This window comes from Giraffa tippelskirchi, chromosome 5 (assembly GCF_054371585.1).
Source record: "Giraffa tippelskirchi isolate mGirTip1 chromosome 5, T2T-mGirTip1v1.2.pri, whole genome shotgun sequence".
NCBI classification, from domain to species: Eukaryota; Metazoa; Chordata; class Mammalia; order Artiodactyla; family Giraffidae; genus Giraffa; species Giraffa tippelskirchi.
The window spans coordinates 104772749-104787662 of record NC_137279.1 but is presented as its reverse complement, the minus strand read 5'-3'; the positions used below and the strand labels follow the sequence as shown (position 1 = coordinate 104787662).

General features: G+C 38.8%; 1 protein-coding gene across 16 annotated transcripts in view; it reads right to left on the bottom strand.

Annotated features, from left to right (window-relative positions):
* Positions 1 to 14914, bottom strand: part of SPAG17 (sperm associated antigen 17) — a 246713-nt gene that overhangs the window by 48049 nt on the left and 183750 nt on the right. For all 16 annotated transcript variants that reach the window (XR_014054585.1, XR_014054589.1, XR_014054587.1 and 13 more), the window contains exons 32-38: positions 10824 to 11012; positions 7695 to 7840; positions 7460 to 7590; positions 5550 to 5677; positions 2122 to 2304; positions 908 to 1021; positions 94 to 139 (exon numbers count right to left, since the gene is read on the bottom strand). Coding sequence is in view for 8 of the 16 variants with exons in the window: in XM_081492940.1 (XP_081349066.1) it covers positions 94 to 139; positions 908 to 1021; positions 2122 to 2304; positions 5550 to 5677; positions 7460 to 7590; positions 7695 to 7840; positions 10824 to 11012 (937 nt within the window). In the remaining 8 variants the exon portion in view is untranslated. The remainder of the gene's footprint in view (positions 1 to 93; positions 140 to 907; positions 1022 to 2121; positions 2305 to 5549; positions 5678 to 7459; positions 7591 to 7694; positions 7841 to 10823; positions 11013 to 14914) is intronic.

Genomic DNA, 14914 nt, shown 5'->3' with positions numbered 1-14914 from the left:
TGCTATCAAATGAGAGAATAGCTGAGAAGTGTATTTAAGATTGCTCCTTTGAAATCTATAACTATTTTACAGAAAAATATTAAGCATAATTACCTTCAGTAACATGACTTTTTGTAGTTTCCTCCATTTTAGGGAAAGACTGAAACGAAGAGAGAGTTCCTTAATAGTAATTATTATATTACATACAAAATTTACTTTGTTTAGAAAGATTCTTTTTTATGTATGCAAATTGATCTTTTATGGAAACTACTGTAAAATGAATTAATTTTTAATGCTGATACGAAAAAGTTATTTTTCTTTTAGTCATTTCTTTCACTTAGCAAATTTCTAAAAGTGGAAATCATTCTACACTTAAGTGTAGAAATTGCTTTTTCTTCCTTCTTCCAATTTCATTTATTAATTCATACATTTCAATGAATGCCAGCTTCTCTGAAGACAATAAAAACTTTTATTTAAGAGCCTTCAGAATTATTTATGAGTTAAGGAAGAGACTAAAAAGCATCATATTGGAATTCCCTGGTGGTTCAGATGGTAAAAGAGTTTGCCTGCAATGTGGGAGACCTGGGTTCAATCCCTGGGTCAAGAAGATCCCCTGAAGGAAATGGCAACTACCTCCAGTATTTTTGCCTGGAAAATCCCATGGACGGAGACGCCTGGCAGGCCAGTCCATGGGGTCACAAAGAGTCAGAAAGGACTAAGAGACTTCACTTTCACTTTCTTTGAAAAAGCGTTTACAAAATGTGATACATATAAGGAATCAGGGTTGCACAGAAATAAAAAATTATAATGGGAGAAAAAGCTTCATAAAAGTGACAGAAATAGCTGTTATTTACAATATTTTGTCTTGATGCAGTGAATATTGAAAAAAAAGTAAAAAACACTGGAATAGAAAACATTTTTTTCTCACCATAACCAGCTTGAGGAGATCTGCAGCATTACCTCTCTCCTCCTCAGTTCTGGAATCTTTAACTGTCATTTCCTGCAACTCATCTTCCTTCTTTAGAATATGGTTTATATAATCCTAAATCAGTAGAATAAAAGAAATCAATAAAACGTAGAAGTATGGTAGAGAGAGATACAAAATAGTCAACATCAACTGGAAATATTACAAAAGGTTAAGAATATGTTAAGTTTACAATGCTCAGCAACCAGTTACTAGTCAAGCAATCTGGAAAGGCTCTTCCTTAATATGTTAATAAGCAAAGACTTGAAAAGCTCAAGAGTAAAGCTGTAAGAGCCACAGGCCATTAGAATTGTCTGAAGACCTCAGAGAAGCCCAGCTTCTCACTCAGTGTCCTCATCAATAAAATGGGCAGAATTGGGATAGATGATTTCTAGAGTTCTCTGCAGGTATAGTCTTTAAGATGATACTTATGAATGTAAGTTGCTCAGTTCATGCCTTTGCTAAAAACCATAAATACTTGAATTTTCATGAATAACTGTCCCCTTCTGTATGCCAGGTATTGGATATATAACCATAAACTAAACACATATGACACATGTTCTGAGAGAGTTGACACACTCGACAGTGAGATATTACAGACATGCTTCATAGTGAACTTATATTAACAAAAGCTTAGATTGTTTCCAAAGTCTAACAAAATCTTTTTCTTCCATGGAAGAATGAAGATTATTCAGGGAATACTATTGCTTCCCATTTTCAACCAGTAACCAGTTGACACTGATAAATAGACAGCCAGCAGTCTGTCAGAAATGCTCAAGATGTGTTATATAATACAACATGCCTGGTCACAGAAGGAGAAAAACTAGGAAATAACTTACATTATGGACAAGTATCAGGTTAATATGCAGTTCTACCTTTTTCCAGAGGTTACTAGATCAGTTTTCTGTAGAGTGAGAAAGGAGGAGGATGATACTGCAATCACATTTAAAAGATACTTGTCTTCTTAACATCTTTGGAGCCTCAATACTTCCTCTACCTTACGGGAACCATGAAGTATTTTCTGTCATTCAACCTCCTACCCACTAAAGATTGGCATTCCCATGTGTCGCATTAAATAAATATTGGTACAATTCCATAAGTTCAGGTTCCTTAGGAAACCAAGAGGAATGGTGGCCCTGTTCCTGATTCTTTTGGTCAGGTTGCCTGCAATCGATTACCTTCAGGGAAATCTGCAGCTTCAGTTTCAGCTCATTATTTATGACCTCGTGCTGGATGAACTGGCGTATCTGTAGCACCTTTGGGCTCTTCAGTATAGGGGCTGGAGTGTTCACTAACTGTTTGGACCCGATGTCGAGGCCCTTCCAAATCTGAGTGCCAAACGGAGGTCCTGGAGTTTTTTTCTGTTACCAAAACAAGCAAAACCACCATCAAAGAAATGAGTATGTTTTACTATTAATTTTTTTCTTTCACTGCATACTTATTATGTAGACACTATGCTCAAACTACTGCACAATTGCACTCATCTCATACGCTAGCAAAGTGATGGTCAAAATTCTCCAAGCCAGCCTTCAACAGTACGTGAACTGTGAACTTCCCAATGTTCAAGCTAGATTTAGAAAAGGCAGAGGAACCAGAGATCACATTGCCAACATCCATTGGATCACCGAAAAAGTGAGAGAGTTCCAGTAAAACATCTACTTCTGCTTTATTGACTACACCAAAGCCTTCGACTGTGTGGATCACAACAAACTGTGGAAAATTCTTAAAGAGATGGGAATATCATCTAACCTGATCACCTAACCTGTCTCCTGAGAATCTGTATGCAGGTCAAGAAGCAACAGTTAGAACTGGACATGGAACAACAGACTGGTTTCAAATCGGGAAAGGAGTACATCAAGGCTATATATTGTCACCCTGCTTATTTAACTTATATGCAGAGTACATCATGAGAAACGCTGGGCTGGATGAAGTACAAGCTGGAATCAAGATTACTGGGAGAAATATCAATAACCTCAGATATGCAGATGACACCACCCTTATGGCAGAACGTGAAGAAGAACTATAGAGCCTCTTGATGAAAGTGAAAGAGAAGAGTGAAAAAGCTGGCTTAAAACTCAGCATTCAGCAAACTAGGATTATGGCATCTGGTCCCATCACTTCATGGCAAATAGATGGGGAAACAGTGGAAACAGTAGCTGACTTTATTTTTCTGGGCTCCAAAATCACTGCAGATGGTGACTGCAGCCATGAAATTAAAAGACGCTTGCTCCTTGGAAGAAAAGTTACGATCAACCTAGACAGCATATTAAAAAGCAGAGACATTCCTTTGCCAACAAAGGTCCATCGAGTCAAAGCTATGGTATTTCCAGTAGTCATGCATGGATGTGAGAATTGGACTACAAAGAAAGCTGAGCGCTGAAGAATTGATGCTTTTGAACTGTGGTGTTGGAGAAGACTCTTGAGAGTCCCTTGGACTGCAAGGAGATCCAACCAATCTATCCTAAAGTAAATAAGTCCTGAATATTCATTGGAAGGACTGATGCTGAAGCTGAAACTTCAATAATTTGGCCACCTGATGCAAACAACTGACTCATTTGAAAAGACCCTGATGCTGGAAAAGATTGAAAGTGGGATGAGAAGGGGACAACAGAGGATGAGATGGTTGGATGGCATCACCAACTCAATAGACATGAGTTTGAATAAACTGTGGAAGTTGGAGATGGACAGGGAGGCTGGTGTGCTGCACTGCACGGGGTCGCAAAGAGTTGGACATGACTGAGTGACTAAACTGAACTGAACTGAGACACTATATGCTAGGAACCTCTCGTTAGTGAATACAACAGTGAAAAAAAGGGATCCCTGCTTTCAAAAAGTTTTACAAATATAAGGAAAATTGGAAATGAACTGGACAAGTTTTCTTCTTTATATGTGTTACCAAAAATAAAGATATTTTAAAATCCTGTTGCCTGATGTCCTACTGGATAGCATTTAAGGGAATGCTAAGCCACATTGTTGCCATGGTGATGTAGCAGAAGCCTTGTTTATGCCAAATGCATGAGACTACCTGGGCTTCCCAGGTGGCTCTAGTGGTAAGGAACCTGCCTGACAGTGCAGGAGATGCAAGAGACATCGGTTTGATCCCTGGGTTGGGAAGATCCACTGGAGGGGGAAATGGCCTCCCACTCCAGTATTCTTGCCTAGAGAATCCCACGGACAGAGGAGTCTGGTGGGCTACAGTCCATAGGGTCACAAAGAGCTGGATGTGACTGAAGTGATTTAGCGCACACACATATCTTTATAACCACAGAGAGCCTAAGACATTTGGAATTAAGCTTGGAGAGATCCTTTGAGAGAGAAATCAAGCCATAGATCTGGGCGGTCTTTGCGTTCACTCTAGATTGAGCATGCTGCCAGAATTTTCCCAGGATCTCTCGGGCAGAAATGTGTGCCTTGAGTAGACACACATCTCTTATGTTTTTTTTGTAACTGATTTTCAGGAGTGGCGTGGGCTTAATGTGTTTCATTTTAAGTTGCTCTTCGGTGTCAAATGCATGGTCAGTGACAGCTATTCAGGAGCTTGCCTGGGCTAGGTCACTCCACTGGACAGAGGTCACAGCTATAGGAATTTTGGAGGAAGAGAAGGAACTTCCTTCATTAATCTCAAATGTAGTATATTATTTCTCATAATGCAATACATACACTCAACTTGGAGATAGCCTTAGTAAACCATTTGGTGTGAGCTTTCAATTTTCAGATAAGGAAGTAGAGATCCAGGGTGAATTGTCTCAAATTCCACATTAATAATGGATAAAGGCAAGATTAGAATTCAGATCACCTTCAGTCACCATGTTGATTACAGGTACCAAACTAAAACAGAGGGCTAGGAGATCTTTGCTATCTTAAGTGTTCATTACCTGTGCTTTCACTACTATAAGACTGGATAAAGAAACCAAGATTATCATAACTAAAAATCATTATCCTCCTCACTTCACACTACTATCTTTTCCTGATCATGTTACCAATGCCTTCATTGATTTAACAATTTAACATCTGACAATTTGCTGGATATATTACATAAACTGCTTGCAAAATTAAATGACAAATCTGGCAACATGCAGGACTTTATGATTCTTTCTCAAGATATTTTTTTCATTCTTTAAAAAAATCTTAGGTGAGGCGTCTCTAAGCTGACACAATTATAATGCTTACTTTTCAACACTGAGATTCTGAGTCCATATATTTAATATTTCAAGTTATTCTTACATACTCAGTTTGTGCATTAATAAATTAAGAACAAAGGGAAAGTGAAAGACCTCAGATCGTGTGTTAAAACTAGCAAATATTGGGAGAAAGGAAGCTTTCTATATTGCATAATATCAGTAATAGGTTACTCAGAGTAGATATTTTTATATTATAGGAAGATGTTCAAACCAGCAATGTAGGCTAAAAAAATAAAATTGAGATTAATCAGGTATATTTCTCCAAAATCTACAAATGTCCGAGTATTTGAATATAAAACTCCTTGATCCCATTAACAATTTACATAAGAATGAAAAGATGTGAATTTACAGGAGAAGACCTGAGCTACGGTCCATGGATGGATGGATATGCATATATGGTAACTTCACAGCAGAAAAATTTATACCTGAACTGAGGGAAAGGTCTCCCATATCCTTGACCGGAGATTAGGAGGAACAACCGTATCTAATTCTTTCTTCATTAGCCATGGTGATACTTCATGGAAAGGGCGAAGGACAGTAATGCTAAGGGCACCTGGGTCACAGAGAGTTATCAGAGGATCATTTCTCTGTAAGAAATACTCTGAGAAATTCAACAAATATTAAACACATTTGATAAGCCAGACACAGCGATAATTCTTAAGGACCTTAGGGTCTAATAAGGAGAGTCTTTTAGTCAGAGTAACATCTAAAAGCTGGATTTAGACCACTTGAAAGTATTAATTGACACTTCACTGTCCTTCAGAAATCGCATGCAAGTCTTGTCGGTTCTACCACTAAACATTTCTTGAGTTCATCCACCTCTTTTCCCTCCACTGACCCGACCTTAGACTATTTCCCGCAGAGAGATCCTGTTTTGAACCACAGCAACAATGAACTTTTCTTCCCACCTCTACTCTGTGAATGAACCTCCTTCCACAGGCAGGGTGACTGACTATGTTAGTCCACCATGTAAACTTTTCTTTGACTTCCCATCGCTTGTATGATGAAACTGAGGCCTTAATGTTTTCTCTAGCCTCCTCAACTTGGGCTATTTTCCCTTCTATACCTTGGCTCCTTTGGCCTTGCCTCCTCTGTTCTCCAAAGTTCCAAGCTTCCTGCTTTGTATTCCCTCTTCCAAGAAAACTCCTCCTCCTATTTTAATTAGTGCCTACTTATCCAGCAGTTCTTGGCTCCAGCGTTTTCAGGAAAGCCTTCTAGACTATGTCAGGCTCCCCTGTTAGATGCTCTCATGGAACCATATTCCTTTACTCCATAGGCCTTATCCCAATTTATAATCATACAGGTATTTGTGTGACTATGTAATTAACGCCCGTCTCTTTCCTTAGACTCTAAGCTTTGTGAAAGCAGGGTTTGTTGCTCTCTTAGCTCACCATTGTATCCCTAACACCTAGCCAGGTTTTGGTACATGGTGGGTTATCATGTAGATGGTAAATTACTGACTAACAAAGCAATTTGAGATGAATTCTTATTCTCTCACAGTTCTATATACACACTGTACAACCAGTCAGAGCTCCCCACTTTGCATATTCATAGAGAAAGAGCAAATTTATTACATCACACACATGTACATCAATGCATTCAAAGATACAACTACACATAGAGGCAGGCATATTCATAAATGAACACAAAATATCTTCCACCAATCAGAGAAAAGATAAAAAAGGAAACACACACATAAACCTAGATAGACATAGCATACTGCTTTGGTGCATGCATGGATAACATGAAAGTTGTTTTGTTTTTTCTGTGCTTAAATACACATGTTACATACACAGTGGTTCTTACCTAATGCAACGTATGTCTCTATTTTTTAGTCATACACTAATTTCTTTGAAATTAATGAAAATATGTAAATGCCCAATGAATAGAATACATAACTTATCCTATATTTCAGGTTGGATTTCTAACTGACACATCAAATCTGCTTTATTCTCTTGTTATACTAAATTCATCAAAGCAACACCATCAAAATGACAAGTTAGGAAATACACCTCACTTTTGTTTTTTACTACCAAGACGAAACTAACACATAAGTAGGAACCGAGGTACATAACTAAATCTACCTAACAAGCCTAAATGCAGATACAAATCTACTTATAGGTAGGAAAGGGACTCACACAATTTACACAGGTTGATGTTTAGGTTAAGCATAGATGAAATATACATCACTATACAACCAGGCTGACACGGCCAGGTGGAAAGTAGAGTTGAAAAGTGAGCAAAGGGGAAAACATAGAGATCACATCAGGGTAGACTGGATATGGAGGATGAGAGTTGGTAAAGGGACACAGCAAGTTCCAGTCTGGTTCTCTACCTGTTTGTTCCTGTACTGGCTCTTGAAGAACCACGGTAGTTGATTCTCCATATGCCAAGGAGAGGTACTCTTCTATGTCACTGTCCCGAAGAAGCTCCACTCCTGATCCATCCGCATAGATAACAAAAAACCTGTTTGCAGAAATTAAAATCAAATCCCTTGACACATTTAGCTAAAATGCTCCTTGAACTTGGAACTGAAAATAAAAGTCATGATTTTATTTTTATCGTATTACCTGGGGACATGTTCACCATAGATTTGCAGATGATTCTTATGAAGGTGAGTGGATGACAAACTGTCATAACCTTCAGCTTTTGCATTTAAATCATCTTCCAAGTCATTTTCAGGTAGAATAGTTGATGCACTACCATCAGCCATGACCTAAGGGACACAGTATATAAACAACTAAAAAAACAGCCATAAAGCTTACATTTTTGTTGATCTCATTTGAGAAAGAGGTAATCTTTTGGATATTCAGAAAATCAAAGACATTTACTTATAAGGTATTGTTCCCTGAGTATTTTGTTGTTGTTTAGCCACAAAGTCAATTTCTGCTTTATTGACTATACCAAAGCCTTTGACTGTGTGGATCACAATAAACTGTGGAAAATTCTGAAAGAGATGGGAATACCAGACCATCTGACCTGTCTCTTGAGAAACCTGTATGCAGGTCAGGAAGCAACAATTAGAACTGGACATGGAACAACAGATGGGTTCCAAATAGGAAAAGGAGTACGTCAAGGCTGTATATTGTCACCCTGCTTATTTAACTTATATGCAGAGTACATCATGAGAAACGCTGGGCTGGAAGAAACACAAGCTGGAATCAAGATTGCCGGGAGAAATATCAATAACCTCAGATATGCGGATGACACCACCCTTATGGCGGAGAGTGAAGAAGAACTAAAGAGCCTCTTGATGAAGGTGAAGGAGGAGAGTGAAAAAGTTGGCTTAAAGCTCAACGTTCAGAAAACCAAGATCATGGCATCTGGTCCCATCACTCCATGGGAAATAGATGGGGAAACAGTGGAAACAGTGTCAGACTTTACTTTTTTGGGCTCCAAAATCACTGCTGATGGTGACTGCAGCCATGAAATTAAAAGACGCTTACTCCTTGGAAGGAAGGTTATGACCAACCTAGATAGCATGTTTAAAAGCAGAGACATTACTTCGCCAACAAAAGTCCGTCTAGTCAAGGCTATGGTTTTTCCAGTGGTCATGTATGGATGTGAGAGTTGGACGGTGAAGAAAGCTGAGCACCGAAGAATTGATGCTTTTGAACTGTGGTGTTGGAGAAGACTCTTGAGAGTCCCTTGGACTGCAAGGAGATCCAATCAATCCATCCTAAAAGAGATCAGTCCTGGGTGTTCATTGGAAGGTCTGATGTTGAAGCTGAAGCTCCAATACTTTGGCCACCTCATGCGAAAGGTTGACTCATTGGAAAAGACCCTAATGCTGGGTAGGATTGGGGGCGGGAGGAGAAGGGGACGACAGAGGATGAGATGGTTGGATGGCATCACCGACTCGATGAACATGGGTTTGGGTAGACTCCGGGAGTTGGTGATGGACAGGGAGGCCTGGCGTGCTGCAATTCATGGGGTTGCAGAGAGTCGGACACGACTGAGTGACTGAACTGAACTGAGCCACAAAGTCGTATCTGACTCTTTTGCAACCCCATGGACTGTAGCTCACCAGGCTCCTCTGTCCATGGGATTTCCTAGGCAAGAATACTGGAGCAGGTTGCCATTTCCTCCTCCAGGGGATCTTCCCAACCCAGGGATCAAATCCACATCTCCTGTATCGGCAGGTGGATTCTTTACCGCTGAGCCATGAGGGAAGCCCCAATAGACTGCATTAATAAAAGTGAAAACCTAGTAGTACATCTTCTCTGACAAACTACACCGAGAATGTGAAAACAAATGGGAAGACAAACCAGAATACAATCAGAGGAAGGTGACTAGTACGGCAGGGGACACACCAGGGGACAACCTTATCTTCTGAGGATAAGTTCAGGGAACTGGGAATTTAAACACGGAGGAAAGACTACTCATGAGACAGGTGTCTTGAAATATTAAGAGTGACAGTATGGATTCTAAGCACAGAATTAGGGACTCGTGGATAGACCACCTTGGGAAACAGATTGAGCCTCACTCTGAGAAGTACCTTCCTAGCTATTGCTACTGTCTAGATACAGAGTGTGGTTTAGGCCAAAAAGCCACTGAAGGGAAGGCACAAGAAGAACATCAAAGCCTAGAGTAATGCTTGGCTTAGATATTTCAATTTAGAGGGTTTGGGCTTTAGGTTGCAATTTCAGTTCACTGTAAATCAAAGTCTCTTAGTAGCGTGAACTCATGCTGTGAAGAGTCTCACTTACTTAGCACAGAAAAACAAACTTGGATCAGGCCTTGTCCGCATCCCATACAAAGTTGGGGACTCTGTGTCAGGGTTTCAAATCTAAAAAGTAACTTCGCCACCCGCTAGCCAACACATGAAATTCCACCAAGGGGTGAAGAGTGGGAAAAAAGTGCCTAGAGAAGGGGCTGGTGGACCTCTCCTTGTCAAGGGCCAGATAGTATATATTTTAGGGTTTGTAGGCCATAGAGTTTCTGTTGCAACTAGTCAATGCTGCCATTATACGCAAAAGCAACCACAGGTAATATGTAAACGAATGAGCATGGCTATGTTCCAATAAAACTTTGCATAATGACACTGAAATTGAATTTCCTACAATTTTTTGTGTCATGAAATACTCTTCTCCTGATTTTTCCCAACCATTAAAAAATGTAAAATGTATTCAGCCCGCAATTTTAGCTCAAGGGCCCATATAAACAAGTGACCATGGTTTGTCACTGCCTGGCTTAGCGATAAGAGGAAGGACAGAGAAACAGATTACAGAGCTCTATCACTGACTAGCTAAGCACCTCACCAGGCTTCCCACCTCCCCATCCTCAGCCCTCCTGGAACCCTCATGCTAATAATATTTCTATGGATTCTCTACCTAGTCAAACAGACTTGCCTGCTGTCCTGTGTATTTTCTCTCACTTAAACCCAGATACAGAGCATTCTTACATTATTCTTTGTTGACATTACTTTTAGATTTTTAGTAACTTTCCCCCTTTTGTTCTAATTATTTATTTGGCTTTAACATTTCAACCATCCTCATTGTTGGGCTTGCCATCCCCTAATGAATCATAATCGAGAATTAAAGCTGCTGACATTAACTGCTGTTGTCAAAAGCACTGAGAGTAAGTAGATAACTAATCCCAAGGCAGCTAAGATAAAATGCTATTGGGGAGCTCTCTAGGGTGAAATATCTCAAAAGCAAACCCATTGCCTCTCTCTCCATACTAATGATGCACTTTACCTGAAAGGTATTTCCTTCGGGATCCATGACCTCGCAGATAACCTCTGATGTGTGTTTCATGATGTACCTGCTAGCTCTCAGCTGCTCACGTTTTTGAAAAGGATGGTATATGTCACTGCTTGATTCATGGCAATATATAGCTGAACAGTCCCTATCAATATGGAGACAGCCTGTGTTTGGAGGTAATACCTGAAAGGGTCATACAAAGAAAGAAATTATTCAAAATTTCTTGATTGATATGAGAGATTTAGAAAATCATTTAAGGAAAAAATACTATCCATAGACTCGAGACACAAACTGTATTTTCAGGAAGAAAACAAAAGAGGATGTACGTTTTGGGAAAGACTACTTAATAAGGAGGCAAACAATGATTAGGATATAATTGTTCCTGCATCTCATATTTTATCTACTCACTTTAATACTTCTTCCAAGTAATGAAATCTATGCTCCTTCTTTTTTCCAGATATTTAATTATAGTATTAAAAACATATGTTAAGTAAACACACTTGGCCCTATTCAAAACGTTTGGAATCCTTTAATGTTTTTGGGCAAGAAGCATCTTCAAAGGGGTCAACAGCAATGGGACAAATGCTTTTAGAAGCTTTTATTTTTCCTCATTCCTCTGGTGGCTGGCACAGACCTTAAGTAATAGCTTTTGTATGATGACTTCTGGTTTGGATAGACTTTGAGATATAATTCACATGCCATACATTCTCCCCTTTGAAGTGTTCATTCAGTGGATTTTAGTACATTCAAACACTTGTGCAAACATTATCACTAATTCCAGAACATTTTCATCATCCTGCAAAGAAACCCTGATGCCATTAGTCATTCTGCATCTCTCCTGTCTCTGGCAAACACTGATCTGCGGTCTCTATGGATCTGACTCTTTCAGACATTTCATAGAAATGGAAGCATGTGATATGCGCGCTCTTGTGTCTGGCTTCTTTCACTTGGCATGATGTTTTTAAGCTTCATCTATATTGTAGTGTGTATCAATACTTCATTCTGTTTATTTCCACTTCAGTTTAGATGTGTGAAATTTAAATGTTTTTATGCTAAAATGAACTCAAGCTTTTTCACTTTAGGTAGTTTGGGGAGATTTGAAACTGAAATCAAGCCTATATTTGCTAAACTGAGGAGTTTAAAGTTCACCAATTCAGCCTTTAAGTCCTCAATTTTCCCATCATTTAACTTGCAGTTGCCCAGGACAAGTTCTCAAATAGCTGCCAGAGTCTGGTTCCTCAGCTCCAGGTAGAGCCTTCTCTTCATGGCCATGTTTCTCTTTTCCCCTACTCTTCAAACTTAACTTTCTATGGTGGGTGGTGGCAGGTGTTGGGGAGAGGTGTCCCAGCCTGTGCAGTAAGGGCCAATGGAAGGGGTCTACTTGCAGCAGATATATGAAAACTACAATGAGGTATCACCTCACACTGCTCAGAATGGCCATCATCAAAAAGTCTACAAATAATAAATGTTGGAGAAGGCTGAAGAAAAAGGAACTCTCCTACACTGTTGGTGGGAATGTAAATTGGTATGGCCACTATGGAGAACAGTATGGAGGTTCTTCAAAAAATTAAAAACAGAGCTACCATATGACCCTGCACTCCCACTCCTGGGCATATATCCAGAGAAAAACATGGGAAAAGATCCATGCACCCCATAGTTCATTGCAGCACTGTTTACAATAGCCAAGACATGGAAGCAACCTGTGTCCATAGAGAAATGGATAAAGAAGATATAATATGTATTACTCAGCCATTAAAAAGAATGAAATATGCCATTTGCAGCAACATGGATGGACCTAGAGATTGTCATACTGAGTGAAGACATACAGAGAGAGATATGATATCACTTACATGTGAAATCTAAAAAATGATAAAAATAAGCTTACTTACAAAGCAGAAACAGACTCACAGAGAACAAACTTATGGTTACCAGGAGGGAAGGGTGGACAGAAGAGATGGGGAGTTAGGAATCGACATGTACACACTGCTATACTTAAAATGGATAACCAACGAGGACCTAGTGTATAGCACAGGGAACTCTGCTCAATGTTATATAGCAGCCTGGATGGGAGGGGAGTTTGGGGTAGAATAACTACATGTATATGTTTGTGGCTGAGTTGCTTTGCTATACACCTAGAACTATCACAACATTGTTAATTGGCTATACTCCAACATAAAATAAAGAATTTTTTTAGAACAGATTTGCATTTTCCAGTTTTCTGTATGTCTTATTTAGGTCTTTGGTTTCCCTTCTAGTCATCCATTACTGCCTTCTTTTGTTTTAAATAGATTATTTTCAAGTGTGCCATTTTAATTCCCTTGTTTCTTTTACTATATATTTTTGAGTTATTTTCTTAGTGTCTCTTGGGTATGACGAGTAACATCTTAGTTTATAACTGTCTAGACTGGATTGATACTAAGGGTTTCACTTTATACAAAATCTTTGCTCCATGTAGCTCTAGTCCTTCTTTGTGTTATTGTCAAAACTTGCATCTTTATACATTGTAAGCACATAAATAAACTTTTATAATAGTGGTTTTATGCAGTTGCCTTTCAAATAAAAAAGGTCACAAAAATACACGTATACTGTCTTTTATATTTACCTATATTGTTACCTTTACCAGTATTATTTACGTGTAACTGAATTGCTGTGTAGTGTTCTTTTATTTCAAGCTGAAGGATTCCCTTTAGATTTTCTTGTAGGGAATGTCTAAGAACAACGAATTCTTTCAGTTTTTGTTTCCCTGGAACTATGTTAATTTCTTCATTTTAGGATAATTTCACTGGAAAGAGGAATTTTTGGTTCATGGTCTTTTTCTTTGAGCATTTGAATATGTCATCTCACTGCCTTCTGACTCCATGTTTTCTGATGAGAAAATAGCTATTAGTCTTATTGGATACCTCAATTTAAAAAAAATTTTATTATGATACAGTTGATTAACAATGTTGTGCTTCGGGGTTTTTTTTGAGATCTCTCTTATTTGATGAGTCTTTTCTCATTGCTTGTGAGACTTTGTCTTTAGACAATTTGACTGTGATGTGTCTAGGTGTGGATCTCTGAGTTTATACTACTTGAAGTTTGTTGAGATTTCTTGCAATTGTAGATAGTTTAATCAAATTTGGTAAGTTTTAAGCCAGCATTTTCTCAAATAATCTTTCTGCCCTTCTCTCTATCCCTTCTCAGACTCTCATTATGCATGTGTTAGTATGCCTGATGGTATCCTCTGAGGTTCTGTTCATTTTCCTTGATTCTTTTTTCTCTCTCTCCCCCAGACTGCTTAATCTCAACTGACCTATTTTCAAGTCAGTTCAAATAATTGCTGATTATTTCTTCTGCCAGCCAAAATTTGATGTTGAGCATCACTAGCAAATTTTTCATTACAGTTATTATGCTTTCCAACTCCAGAATTTCTATGTGGTTCTTTTAAAAAATAATTTCTATGTATTGATATTCTATACTTCATGAAGCATCATTCTCATATTTTGCTTTAGTTCTTTATAAAAGGCTTCTCACTTTTTAAAACGTAACAGCTGACTTAAATTTGTCTCTTTAAATGCAAAGTCTGGGTTTCCACAGGGATAGTTTCTATTGATTGCTTCCTCCTTTCCCATCCCTATTTATGGGCCAAAACTCCCCCTTTCCCACTCCCCCGTGTCTCTTAATTTTTTGTTGAAAACTGGATATTTTAAAATAGTATTATGTACAACTCTGGAAATTAGATCCTTGCCCCAGGACTTGTTATTGTTACTTTTGTTGTTGTTGCTATTTGTTCAGTGATTCCCCTGGACCATTTCTTTAAAGTTTATATTTGTCATGCGTGGGCCTAATCTGCTTGCTAGGCTTAGAGTTCTCCTCATAACCGGGCAGATATTTTCTTAAGTACTTTGCACTGATAGATCTTTCAGCCTCTGCTGAGGGCTGTATGGACTCTATGTGGATACTGGCGAATGTTTTCAATGCTGTAGTAGGAAGTTTGTAATTCCACCTTACCCTTCACTCCCTGCTTGTGCAGAGCTTCTTGATCAGCAAGAGTGAAAGATCAGGGCTTTCTGAGTCCTTTTATGGGCATGTTCATAGCCCTTCAC